General features: G+C 37.9%; 1 protein-coding gene across 1 annotated transcript; it reads left to right on the forward strand.

Moving 5' to 3' along the window:
- Positions 1 to 177: 177 nt before the first annotated feature.
- Positions 178 to 10,394, forward strand: LOC148311634 (DDB1- and CUL4-associated factor 7). Its single transcript, XM_088256310.1, has 8 exons — positions 178 to 582; positions 706 to 808; positions 993 to 1,128; positions 7,210 to 7,397; positions 7,476 to 7,538; positions 7,872 to 7,997; positions 8,114 to 8,295; positions 8,429 to 10,394. The coding sequence occupies exons 1-8, from the start codon at positions 518 to 520 to the stop codon at positions 8,625 to 8,627; spliced, it is 1,062 nt and encodes a 353-aa protein (XP_088112436.1). The 5' UTR covers positions 178 to 517; the 3' UTR covers positions 8,628 to 10,394.
- The last annotated feature ends 2,438 nt before the right edge of the window (positions 10,395 to 12,832 follow it).

Genomic DNA, 12,832 nt, shown 5'->3' on the forward strand with positions numbered 1-12,832 from the left:
TTGGGTTATGGGGAAGTTTTTCATAAATATGTACATAAATAACATTTTGAAATAGTTTTAAATATTATGCACGTTAAAAAATAAAACATGTTTGCATATACCTCAACTTCGCCTTGTCGTTTGATTCGTCACCGCTATCTTCTTTTTCTTTATTTGAGTTTATGGGTAGGTACTTATATTCTTAGAATGCGGAAGTGTGCACATAAGTCCTATTTTGGAACATTTCTTTGAATCGATTTCATGTTGTTGCTTTTTTGACAATCGGCATTCGGCATTTATTTACGTCGGTGTTCTCCACTTAGTATTATTCCTTAAATTTTGGACGATTAATGAATATCTTTGAATTATGTTATTCTTAACACCATGCTTGATATAAAAATTATTTCGGAGTAACATTTTCAAATCCACGTTCATTGGAAATTTTTGTGAACACCCAGAAATATAAAATGTGGATATCCCGTACGAAATCTTAGTGTAAAGGGTTTTCAACGTTTCAATCATTTTTCGCTACTCCGAAATGTCTGTTTCTCACGGCGGGTCTGGTAGTTCAAGTAGCAGTGGGAAACGGAAAGAAATTTATAAGTAAATACTAAATAATTATTTTCAACGTAAAATATCTGAGCATGCTTACCTTCATGTTTGTTTCAAAACATTGATTCAAAAATACATTTAAAAAAAATCTACATATAATGATTTTGCTTGCAGATATTTGGCACCATGGCCCTTATACTCGATGAATTGGTCCGTGAGGCCTGACAAACGATTCCGATTAGCCCTTGGAAGTTTTGTTGAAGAATACAACAACAAGGTACGAATTTTATCTTTATTTGACATAATACATCTCCAGATCACTGATCACGAGTGTAATTTATACAGTAATGTACTTATTTATTATTCCTGATGGTGATTGGTATTCATTGAAGGTTACTCTGTTGTTTCTTCCCGATCTCTTAGTTTCCGTTGATGTTTGAGCCTTGTCGTAATTATTTTAGGTTCAAATAGTGTCACTAGATGAAGACACAAGTGAGTTTAGTGCCAAAAGCACTTTTGATCATCCGTATCCTACAACTAAAATAATGTGGATTCCTGATAGCAAAGGAATAATGCCAGATCTCCTCGCTACTAGTGGTATGTAAAAAAAACTCATTAAATCCCCATTAACTATTCCTGCGGCCTTATATTAGATGTGGCTGTATTAGTTTTATATCCATCATTATCCCAGACATTGCTCTTATAATAAGTATATTTTATAATTAGGTATTTGAGTCGTGAAATATAAACCTGTATACACAATATATTGTGAAATGATACACAATATATTGTGGTTGAAAAACCTGATAAAATGATATGAAAAAAATGAAATTTTGCATTCTCTATATTTAAATAGATTTTGATACACAGTATGAATAATAAGCCACATTTTAAATGAAAAAAATGAAATTTTGCATTCTTTATATTTAAATAGATTTTGATACACAGCATGAATAATAAGCCACATTTTAAATGAAAAAAATGATATTTTGCATTCTCTATATTTAAATAGATTTTGATACACAGCATGAATAATATCGGAGTTTTACCTACCATTAAAACTCTTATTATGTTTCTATTGATTTCTGGAGTCCATCATGAGAGAAGCGTTCATTTTCTTTCCCGTTATCGCGGTTTCTACTGTCTATTCCTGGGTCAGTGTCCTACTCTATGGTCGCTTTGTCCGTTTCCGCTGATTTGGTATCCGGTCATCCATGGATTTGGGTTGTTCATAAAGCTCATGATGCACCAGGTAGGTCTTACCTGGACTCCAGAAATCAATAGAAACATAATAAGAGTTTTAATGGTAGGTAAAACTCCGATATTATGTGTTCTGAATTGATTTCTGGAGTCCATCATGAGAGATCTGTCTGTTATCTCCTGGTGACCGGGTGACGCCTTTATTTGATGTTAACTGGTTGAAACAGGCTTGCTAGAGAGGAGTCTTTTGAGACGGTGTGATTAAGCAACTCTCTTTGGTAATATTTCCTGAAGGTATTTTCACTTTTCCAATTTCCTCTCTCTAAGATATTATCAATTGGGTAGTTTTCTAACCAATTGAGGGATGCGACCGCTGAGCGTGTACTGCCGGGGGTAGCTTCCACTCCTGCCATTTTCAGCATGCTCTTTACCCATCCTCCTATTATGGTTCTTGTAGCCGCTTTTACGGGGCCCCTCGTACTTATAAATAGGTTATTAAGGTTATCCACTTCCGACCTTCGATCCTTGGACAATTCTACTAGTTTTCTTGTCCAAAAGACTGGGTTTATATTAAGCTCCGGTGATTCTAAAAGTTTCCAGCTGGATTGCTGGTGTAACCGGGTGTCAGTCTTTGATCCAAAAGACGGATGTAATATAATAGAAGTGCCTTCATCCTGCAGGTTTCCATCCGAGATGTTTAGTAACGTCAGGTCGTGTACTCTTTGTCCTGACGAGAGCAGCAATAGTGTTGCCACTCTACACGATATCTCGTACAAGGAGTTTAGTTTAGGGCTATTTTTACAGAGCCAATCTTTAACAATCTGTGGATTCCAGATTGGAGATTTTGGAAGAGTAGGCTTTGCCATAGCTATTGCTTTAAGGGTATGTTTTACCAAAAAATTAGAGCTGAGACTTTCCTCAGCTGTTGGGTTACAGAATGTTGCTATCGCTGACTTATGTACTAGTATAGTATTGTATGACAATTTCTCTTCGATAAACAACTGCGCCAGGTATCTGGCCACCTGGTTTGCAGACGGTTTGTTAGGATGGAAATTGTTATTTGATGCCCAGCGGCACCATCTATCCCAAGCTGGCTTGTAGGTATTTAGCGTCGAAGCTCGCCACCCTGATAGAAGCAAATTCTTTTCCTCAGGATTCCATCTACTTAAAACGCCGTCCCACCCCCAATTTTCCAAACTTCTATTTCCAGTTCTTGGATTTTGGGCGGAGGTTTGCCGGTGGATGTGTCGATTAGTACCGATTCCAGGTTTGCTATTTTGAGTGGTGGTGCTAATGATCGGCGTATTAGGTCTGGTCGCCAGAACGCCCTCGGCCACCTCGGGACTGCGAGAAGGTAAGTTCCGGTCGCCTTGTTCAGGTGTGCTAGGATTCTTGGTATTAAATTTGGCGGAGGAAATATCCAGGCCAGATTGAAGTCCCAACATTGACTGAAAGCGTTTTGAAAGATTGCGCACGAGTCCGTGCAATCTCTTGACACGTATGTCGAAGTCACGTGTGCCGTTACGGAAGCAAATAGGTCTATATCGGGTTGCCCGAAGAGATTGAAAATCGGTTGGGTTGCTGCCGGTAAAAGGTGCCACTCCGGAGGTGTTTTTCCCCGAGATAGGTGATCCGCGTCTCCGTTGTATTTTCCGGGAAGAAACTGAGCTGTCAACGAGATATCCCACTTGTCTGCAAGGATCAGGAGGTCTTGGGTCAGATTTAAAAGTGTTAAGGATCTGGTGCCCCCTTCCTTGGAGATATACGCAACCACTGATTTGTTGTCCGATTGCACTAAGACTTCTGAACCGGAGAGGTTGTGAGCTGAGTGTTGAAGGGTTGCAAGCACTGCGAACAACTCTTTTCGGTTTGAATGCCACTTTTTCTGTTGGACGGTCCACTGACCTGATAAGGTTAAATCGTCTAAAGTTGCTCCCCAAGCCAGGTCTGAGGCACCTGTTGTCAGGAAATGACTGAACATTTCCTTGTGAATGGTGCTTGACGAGTTCAAGTTCTCTAACCACCATTCCACCTCCTGCAAGCACTCCTCGGTCATTGGAACTAACCTTCTGGGTGGAAGTTGCTTCAGCGGTTTGCTCGCTATCTGCAATTATCGGCAGTGCAGCCGTCCTCTTCTCACCACGAAGTTGGCAAAGTTTAACCTTCCCAGGAGACTTTCCGCTTGCTTTCGTGACCATCGGCGAGAAGACAGTATCGCTCGAAGTGATTGGTGGAATGCCGCACACTTCCGTTCCGACAGGGACTTGCGATTGTTGCGCATGTCCCATACGACCCCCAGGTATTCGCACTTTTGTGTTGGGGAGAGCACTGACTTTTGGAAATTTACATTCCATCCCAGATATTGTAGAGTGTTTACTGCTAGCCGCGTTTGTCGGCCTAGATCTTCCTTGGATTGGCTCGCAAGGAGGAAGTCGTCGAGATACACGATTGTCCGTATACCTTTCTGACGCAGTAACTCGGCTACCCAATTTGTAAGGGTCGCGAACATTCTGGGAGCAGATGAAAGGCCAAAGGGCAGACTTGTCATCTGAAGCAAGTTTCCTCGGTAGACCAAGCGCAAGAATCTCCGATGCTTTGATGCGATCGGGAGATGGTAGTATGCTTGTGAGAGGTCTATCTTTGTCAACCAATCGTTTGGTTGCAAAAATTCCGGAACCTTGCAGTGGCTTATGAGTTTGAATGGAGCAGGGTTTAAAAACAGGTTTAGGGACTTCAAGTTGAAGATTACCCGTGAGGAGCCGTCCGATTTTGGTGTTAGGAACATTTTTGATAAGAAGCTGGGAGTGAGATCCGCAGCTTCCAGAACACCGCTCTCGGTGAGTTCCTTTATTTGGGAGTCCATCTCGGCAGAAGGGGGTGTGCTGAAGTGATTTAAAGTATTCTTGTGTGGCATTATCAAAGGAGGTTTTGACACAAATGGTATTTGTGTCCCCCTTATCATTTTTAGCATAAATGCTGGTGCTCCCAGTGTCGCCCATGCTGCCTGGAATAACTTTAAGCATCCCCCGCGAAATGGATTCCTTCTGGCGTCAATTTCGAGTGTGCCTTCCTCTAAACTTTCCTTTTGAACTACCAGAAGTAGACTTGCCTCCCCCTTTTTTCTTGGTGGAAAATTTGCTGGAGCCAGCTTCTCCTCTGGGAGGACCGTTATTTTTGTTAGCGAGAGGCCTTCGCTGTTCACGAAAAAAAAACTGGTTATCTGGCCTTTTTCTGGTAGGAACCTGGGGTCTTGATAAAGGATGGGTTGTTGCAGGTTTTATCGTAAGCTTGTCAGAGGTACCTACCCTAGAGAGGAAGGCCGTCAGATTTCAAAGAGATATTCTGAGCAAGGAGGGATTTTGCAAAGTCCCTCTCTGACATGCTCGTCTCTGACTTCCCCGAGTATGGATTTTCTGCGGAATTGTACCGCCTCTGTGCGCCTGCCACATACCATCTGAAGAATATCTTCGGAAACCTTCTGGTATGCGGAGTCAGGAGCAAACAAAACTTTTACTTTATCGAATACGTTTCTTTTATTAAGAATTATGTTCTTATCAGCGGCCCAATTGACCAGTTCTTGGAGCCCTGATTGAAACTCCTCTTTTTGTATGAGGAGGGCATGAGATAGAGCGGCGAAAGACCTTTCCAGCGAAGCTTGGGCAGGGGAGCTGACATCGCAGCGTCTGAGCTCGTCGTTGACTTTCAATTCAACAAACGATGGCTCTGCCAGAAATTTCTTCTGGACATCAACATATCGCACGCCCGCCCAGTTTTCACTACCAAAGTGTTGCAGCTTTTCTAAGGCTCGAATCCTGATGGGATTTGCTGTTGTAGAAAACCGTCGTCGTCTTCTTGCGATCCCGAGTCTACGGGAGAAGTGTCGCCTGGCGCCGCGACCTTAGCCCCGGTTTGACTTTGGAACACGGCGTCAGTCAAAAGTCCTATCTGCTGAACTAGATAGTCTATCCGTGGGTCCATTAACACTTTAAGGCGCTTTTGCTGACGCGGTTCAGGAGACTCTGAATCTGACGATAAAACGGATGGATCGCGGGATCTTTTCCGAGATTCACTGCGCTGAGAAGGCCCAGCTACCGGCGATAATGGCGAAACATTTTCTGTATCACTCATTTTCTATAAAGATCGGTGTTTTCGGACAGATGTGAAAATTTATATGAAATTAGGCACAAAGCATAAAGTTCTATAAAAATTTAATTAACTATCCGTCGCCCTTGAAAATCTTGACTCGCACGATGTTTGTAAACAACAAACACGTGTTTCAAGATGGCGTCGTTTAGTTTATAAAATATTCGAAATGAAAAGTTTTTTCGGTAAATGCGCGACAATGCCGTTTGGATTGAAGCGAAAGTTTATAATACGAGCAATTTTTTAGTTTTGTTTTTATAGAAGACGAGACACTTAATAATAATAAGATTCACACCCTTATCACGGTGTTTGTAAACAATTACCGCGCACTCAAAATGGCGGCGGCGTCTCGCAATCAAAATAAACACGATAATTATCCGTTATACACAAGAACTTGACGTTTTAATGACGTAAATTAAAAGAACTAAATATGTTTTCAAAGTTTATAACACTATCTACGATATACTGCCCAGGAATGAATACGATTTTTTCGAATTGATCGGACAAAATCAACGAACGTCGTTACACGATGGGAAAATGACGCTTTATGAACAACCCAAATCCATGGATGACCGGATACCAAATCAGCGGAAACGGACAAAGCGACCATAGAGTAGGACACTGACCCAGGAATAGACAGTAGAAACCGCGATAACGGGAAAGAAAATGAACGCTTCTCTCATGATGGACTCCAGAAATCAATTCAGAACACATAATAAGCCACATTTTAAGCAAACATTTATAACAGTCCGACTATCCTTAACTTATTTTGTCCTAATAATTTTAAATCTAGACACTGCCAAATTATACATATATCCGTGATAGACATATTTATGTCACTACACAAATGTGTGTTAGCCATGGAAAAGGGGTTAATTGTTATTGTTGGTAAGGAATAAAGAATTGTGTGTAATGAGCATTTAAAATATATGCCATACTATTTGTGTTCATATAAACATTCTGTTTAATTTTTTTATTACTGGGAATCAAATAAAGTTATAATATCAATTACTTAATTTTAATTTACCCTGTTCATTTGTTTTGGAAAAAAGATTATCACACTAAGAAGGTAGCACATCCCCACCTTTGATAAGAGTTTTTCTGATAACGGCTATATACATATTATCTATAAGCAGTGGCGTGAGTTTTTAATCAGGGTAGGCAGTAGGGTTGGGTAAGGATAAAGCATAGTAGGCACTGCTCGTGTTTCTATATGAAATGCAAGTAATCCAGAGTAAGCACTGCTTTTTTGAATATATAGAATGCACGCGTCTGCCTATAAGTTCGTCTATATTATACCATTAAGTAATTTGTATTTCATTTGTTAATCAACAGGTGACTATTTAAGAATATGGAGGGCAGGAGAACCAGACACAAGACTGGAATGTGTTCTGAACAACAATAAGAACTCTGATTTTTGCGCTCCGCTGACTTCCTTTGATTGGAATGAAGTAGATCCCAATTTAATTGGCACTTCAAGCATCGATACTACCTGCACTATTTGGGGTCTGGAAACAGGACAAGTAAAAATTACTTATTTTATTCATTGAATGTAAACATGAGATGAATCATATATAACAGACTGCTTTATCAACTTTCAGCTCCTTGGGCGAGTTAATCTCGTAACGGGACATGTGAAGACACAACTTATAGCTCATGATAAGGTAAAAAGGTTTTTTGTTGTATGTTACTTTTTTCCAATATATTTTACACGCCTTTATAATCCATATTATGCAACCTTCGTACTATGTATTTTTTCTTATTTATTTTAACCAATAATTAAAAAATTTCAAAATCTTGTAATTTTTGGCAGCTATTAATAATTTAATAAAATAATAACATTTTTTTAATTATAAACTGGTCACACTTATTATGAAAATATTGGGTATTACATAAATACTATGTTTTAGGTGTGCCAACACTCTAATATTAGCTACTTGCATGATACTGTTGATTTACTAAAACTATATGTATTTAAGAAAATGTTGAACTTTCAGGAAGTGTATGATATTGCGTTTTCAAGAGCGGGTGGAGGTCGTGACATGTTTGCCTCAGTTGGAGCTGATGGCTCTGTTAGAATGTTTGATCTCCGACATCTTGAGCATTCTACTATTATCTATGAGGTATGCTATTAAATGATTTGAATGCACTATGTCTGGGGTATATTTGAATTATTAATTTGGTTTGAGTTATGAAGTACGTATATAGGTGCAACTAATAAGAGAACTTTATTCTTCAGGACCCGGCTCATACTCCTCTTCTGAGGTTGGCTTGGAATAAGCAAGACCCTAACTACTTGGCTACAGTTGCGATGGATGCATGTGAAGTCATAATTCTGGATGTGAGAGTTCCGTGTACTCCTGTCGCCCGGCTCAACAATCACAGAGCATGTGTAAATGGTATCGCATGGGCTCCTCACAGGTCAATATCTTTTTCCTCTAATACTCGCCAAGTGAATACATATTTTTAAAGAAAAGTACAAACTGTATTGTATTAAATTTTATATCTTTGTTTAAAATCACTGTATATCTTATGACTTAATTAATCTCCTCAGCTCTTGTCATATCTGCACTGCTGGTGACGATCACCAAGCGCTTATCTGGGACATCCAGCAGATGCCCCGAGCCATTGAGGACCCGATCCTGGCGTATACAGCTGCTGAAGGAGAAGTGAACCAGATCCAGTGGGGTGCCACACAGCCGGACTGGATAGCTATTTGCTACAATAAACACACGGAAATACTGAGAGTCTAATAAAGAGACGGCGAACCTTATCGGCGTCTGGCACTGAACTGAAAAAGAGATATACTCCGAGTGTATCGATTAACGACTTGTATTTGCTTTTTTATTTAGCAGTTTAGGAAAATCAAAACTCTGATATGACAGATTTTAGCTATGCCCTTGCCGTAAAGCAGCGAAATATATCGGTGGATCCCTCCCCTACGCAGTAAAAGCCGGGTAACCACTAGTACACTGACACTTACTGATTCCTTTGTATCACCATACTGTTTTCCTTCGACTTTGTGGAATTCTCTTACTAACTTCATCTCAGTTTTTAAATGACGTTAAGAATAAAAAAGTGAATACCAAAAAAAGTAATCAGCAAAATACTCGGGAGGTAAAACATATCTCTGTCACTGTCAGTGGTTCGCCTCAGTGGAAGAAATGGACTTCATGAATATACATAGTGTTTGTGTGTGATTATATTATGTATTGACTCCTTATTAACCATCGTGGGTAGTTATAACTTATTAGCTGTAATGGTTTTATACCTTCCTGAATGTAGTAAATCTTATAATAATAGCAATTGTTTTACGTAAGTAAATACATATTACGCTATATTACAAATATCTGAATTGGACCAGTGTATGAATTTAAAATTATTTATTAATATCAATATGTATTTCATTTTGTATGTATTCTAATGTTCTTTTTTAAATGTTATCAATCATCATTTGTAAATGAACTATTTGAGTAATTGTGTTACATAAGTTACTAAACTTTTTTGTTTCAATGTCCACAGTAGATGCTCGCTCCAAAGGTCACTATACTCGCACTAAAGTTCGTTCCAACTGCCGAGATTGGTCACCTGTCAAATGCATGATTATATCGAAATCCTATCCATAACTCACTCACATTTACAAACTGTTTTATGCTTGATTTTTCTTAAAATAAACATTTCTATAACTATCTGAAAAATCATAATTACTAAATTTTCATTGTTTACTTGGATGATCTGTTGTTCGGTAAGAAGTACAGTTCATTTAAATTTGTGTCCATTTCATTATTATTATTTATTTTTATTGTGTTTAAATTTAAACGTAAGTTATGATGAAATAATACTTAATGATGTAATATTTTAGTAATGAGTTACTCTCTAATAGGGCGTACTGCTCGTGTTTAGGGAGATAATTAGTAATCATATGGTAAATTATGGAATGTATGTGTTATTTTATATAGTAAAAATAATCAATTAATTAGCTTTTCTTGGCCACTGGTCTATTATAAAATACATTTTATAATACAATATGCAATAAGAATTTCAGAGGTCAGTAATTGATACATCATAACATTTTTTCTAATGCAATTAATTTTTACGAACATTTATAGATTAGAAACATTAAATATATGTATTGAGTAACTTGCATTTCCTTATTTAAAAACATGTTTTCAAATATTTATTTTGGATGGCACTGAACTTTTCAAATAAATAAATGAAAATTGACAATTATACCATTGTATTCACAAAAATATTTATAGGAATAAGATTTGCTGTATTTTAATTACATCTTTTTCATAATTTTCTTTTCATTCTTTATAAATATTATGATCTTCTGTGCAATTCATGTCAGGTCCCCCTGACGTCAACTATCACTTGAGAGTAATTGTCCTTGTCTTGGGCAGCTCTCTGTTTGGAGCTGCCCAATATGTATTATGATATTATTAGTTACATATTTATTTTTCATTTGTACGATAATTTATCTATTAGAAATAAATTGTTTCATCTGACAATCATAATCATTCAATTTTTTTTACTCAGAATCCCATTTATATTTTTTTGTAGCCTAGGTATATTTAAGATATATATTAGTGTATAGACAGTACTTAATTTAATTTGATTAATATGTTTTGTATGTGTGAGTTCCCTATGATTACTACTACATCAATACGAAAATATATGCAGTTTTTATATTTTTGCACCCCTTCTGCTAAACATGTTTCTATATTTATTTATGTAAAACATTGTATTAGTATTACAAGACATAACGGGTGCGGGTGGTAGTCTAGTACCTTATGAAATATTTGGGAAATCTCATATGCATATACAAATACACAAATCGCTTTGTCTTTGGCCATTTCATTCTGAGTAAGGTATCCCAAATTTTTGGGGTACATATTTTGTTAATTGTTGGAATTCCAAAGACCTTTTTTACAGTAAATGTATAGTATTTTATTTAATATTATTTACCTAAGTCAAATTAAAAATTTGTCCTGAGTTGTTAAAAATCTATGGATTATTTTTACTCCTGTCCTGTGGTATATAAATATTGTGATTTAAAAAAAAAAAAACACCACAAATGTTTATACAAATACAAACATTAATAAACTACTTCATATCATCCCTTTACGGTACAATTTCACTTATTGATATTACAGCAACCTTTTATATCTTCATATTAATTATCAAATCAATTTAGCAATAATTTTACCAATAAACTATAAAGTGAATTAGTTTCAATAACACTATTGCATTTTTTCATTCTTCTTCTCCGTCTTAATCCTCATTGCTGAGGGCTGTGACCCTTGCAGAAGCAATGACTCTTCTCCAGTTATCCCTTGACTGCGCTGCACGTAGCGCTCCAACCACTGAGGTGCCTGCTGCTGCCTTAATTTGATCGGTCCATCGTGTGGGGATCTTCCTCTCCCTCTCTTTCCCTCCAGGCTACCGATCACAACTAGTCGTTCCAGGCTATCCTCGTTGCCACGCGCAACGTGTCCAAAGAACTGGAGAATCCGTCGGGTACAGATATTGGCCAGAGTCAAGCCATCCAAGCGTAGTTCCTGGCGAATGGACTCATTGGTGCGTCTAGCTGTCCATGGAATTTGGAGCATGCGCCTCCAACACCACATTTCGAAGGCATCAATTTTTCTCCTTTCTGCTGCTTTTATGGTCCATGTTTCAGCAGCATAGAGAAAAATGGAGTGGACCAAGCTCCTGACAAGCTTCATCTTGGTGTTGTTACTCACACCCCGGTCTTTCCAGATTTTGTCTAGCTTAGACATGGCACTTTTGGCGATGGCGATACGACGTCTAATCTCTCCTTCACAAGTTCCTTCATAGCTGATTTGAGATCAAAGGAACTGGAACTCGTTTATTATCTCTAAACCTTCGAGTAAGTTCCCGAGATCACCAAACTTCTTAGATCGATCTATGATCATGATCTTGGTCTTGCTTTGGTTAATCTCTAGTCCCAGTGCCTTGCTCTCAATCTTTACTCGTTTAAGGAGATCTACCATCTCTTTTGGGTCTTTGGCCAAAAGTGTTGTGTCGTCCGCATATCGTATATTGGACAGCTTTACTCCACCAATGGACACTCCTCCATTCCATTCGTAGAGAGCCCTGCGCATGATGTATTCCCCATAGATGTTAAACAGGTCAGGGGAGAGTATGCATCCCTGTCTTACACCTTTCTCAGTGGGGAAGCTTGCAGTGTTTATGCCATTGATTCTTACGATTGCCTTACTTTGGGCATAAAGTCCATGGATGAGTTTTATCAAATGGGATGGGACTCCCATCTCCATGAGTACTTTCCACAGATGTTCCCACTTCACGCAGTCGAAAGCTTTCTTGTAATCGATAAAGCATAAAACTGTTGGCGTCAGGAACTCTCGGCTTTTTTCGATCACTTGGCGGATGTTGAGGATCTGCTCTCTTGTTCTTCTTCCTTTCACAAAACCAGCTTGTTCCTTTGGTATTTGCCATCCATTTTTTCTTAGCAAGTTATAATTAAAGAAACCAATGAAAATTTACTATTATATCCCCATGGGGCTATTAGCCAAGAGAAGAAATAATATTTTTCCAAATTATGCTTTTATTATACACACTTAAATATGGCACCACTTTGTTTAGCAGTTTATTGCATTTTCAATATCCAAATTGTAAATTAATAAAATTCAGCATAAACCTACTGAGAGTTATACAAGTTGCTTGTTTTTGTCCAAGGGAAAATATGAAAGATCAGAAAATTATTTATTTATTTATTGATTTGGCGTTTAATTTGTAGAACTCCATTTTAATTTATGTATTAATTTTAAATCAAACACAGATTTTTTGAGTCTACTAAGTTGTATTTTATTAACAAAAACACATAAAAAATTATACTGTGACAATTGTTTCGCCTTGTTAGGGCATTATCAAACGAATGTGAAGATCAAATGGACTATGGTCCTTATGTTGA

The sequence above is a fragment of the Brachycentrus maculatus genome, unplaced genomic scaffold (assembly GCF_059751285.1).
Source record: "Brachycentrus maculatus isolate JH-2025_06_01 unplaced genomic scaffold, ASM5975128v1 h1tg000060l, whole genome shotgun sequence".
NCBI lineage: Eukaryota > Metazoa > Arthropoda > Insecta > Trichoptera > Brachycentridae > Brachycentrus > Brachycentrus maculatus.

Coding starts and splice junctions, on each gene's coding strand:
- LOC148311634 (XM_088256310.1), top strand. CDS start 518: ATGTCTGTTTCTCACGGCGGGTCTGGTAGTTCAAGTAGCAGTGGGAAA. Junction 7,398..7,475: donor GGGGTCTGGAAACAGGACAA/GTAAAAATTACT, acceptor ATCAACTTTCAG/CTCCTTGGGCGAGTTAATCT. Junction 7,539..7,871: donor AACTTATAGCTCATGATAAG/GTAAAAAGGTTT, acceptor TTGAACTTTCAG/GAAGTGTATGATATTGCGTT.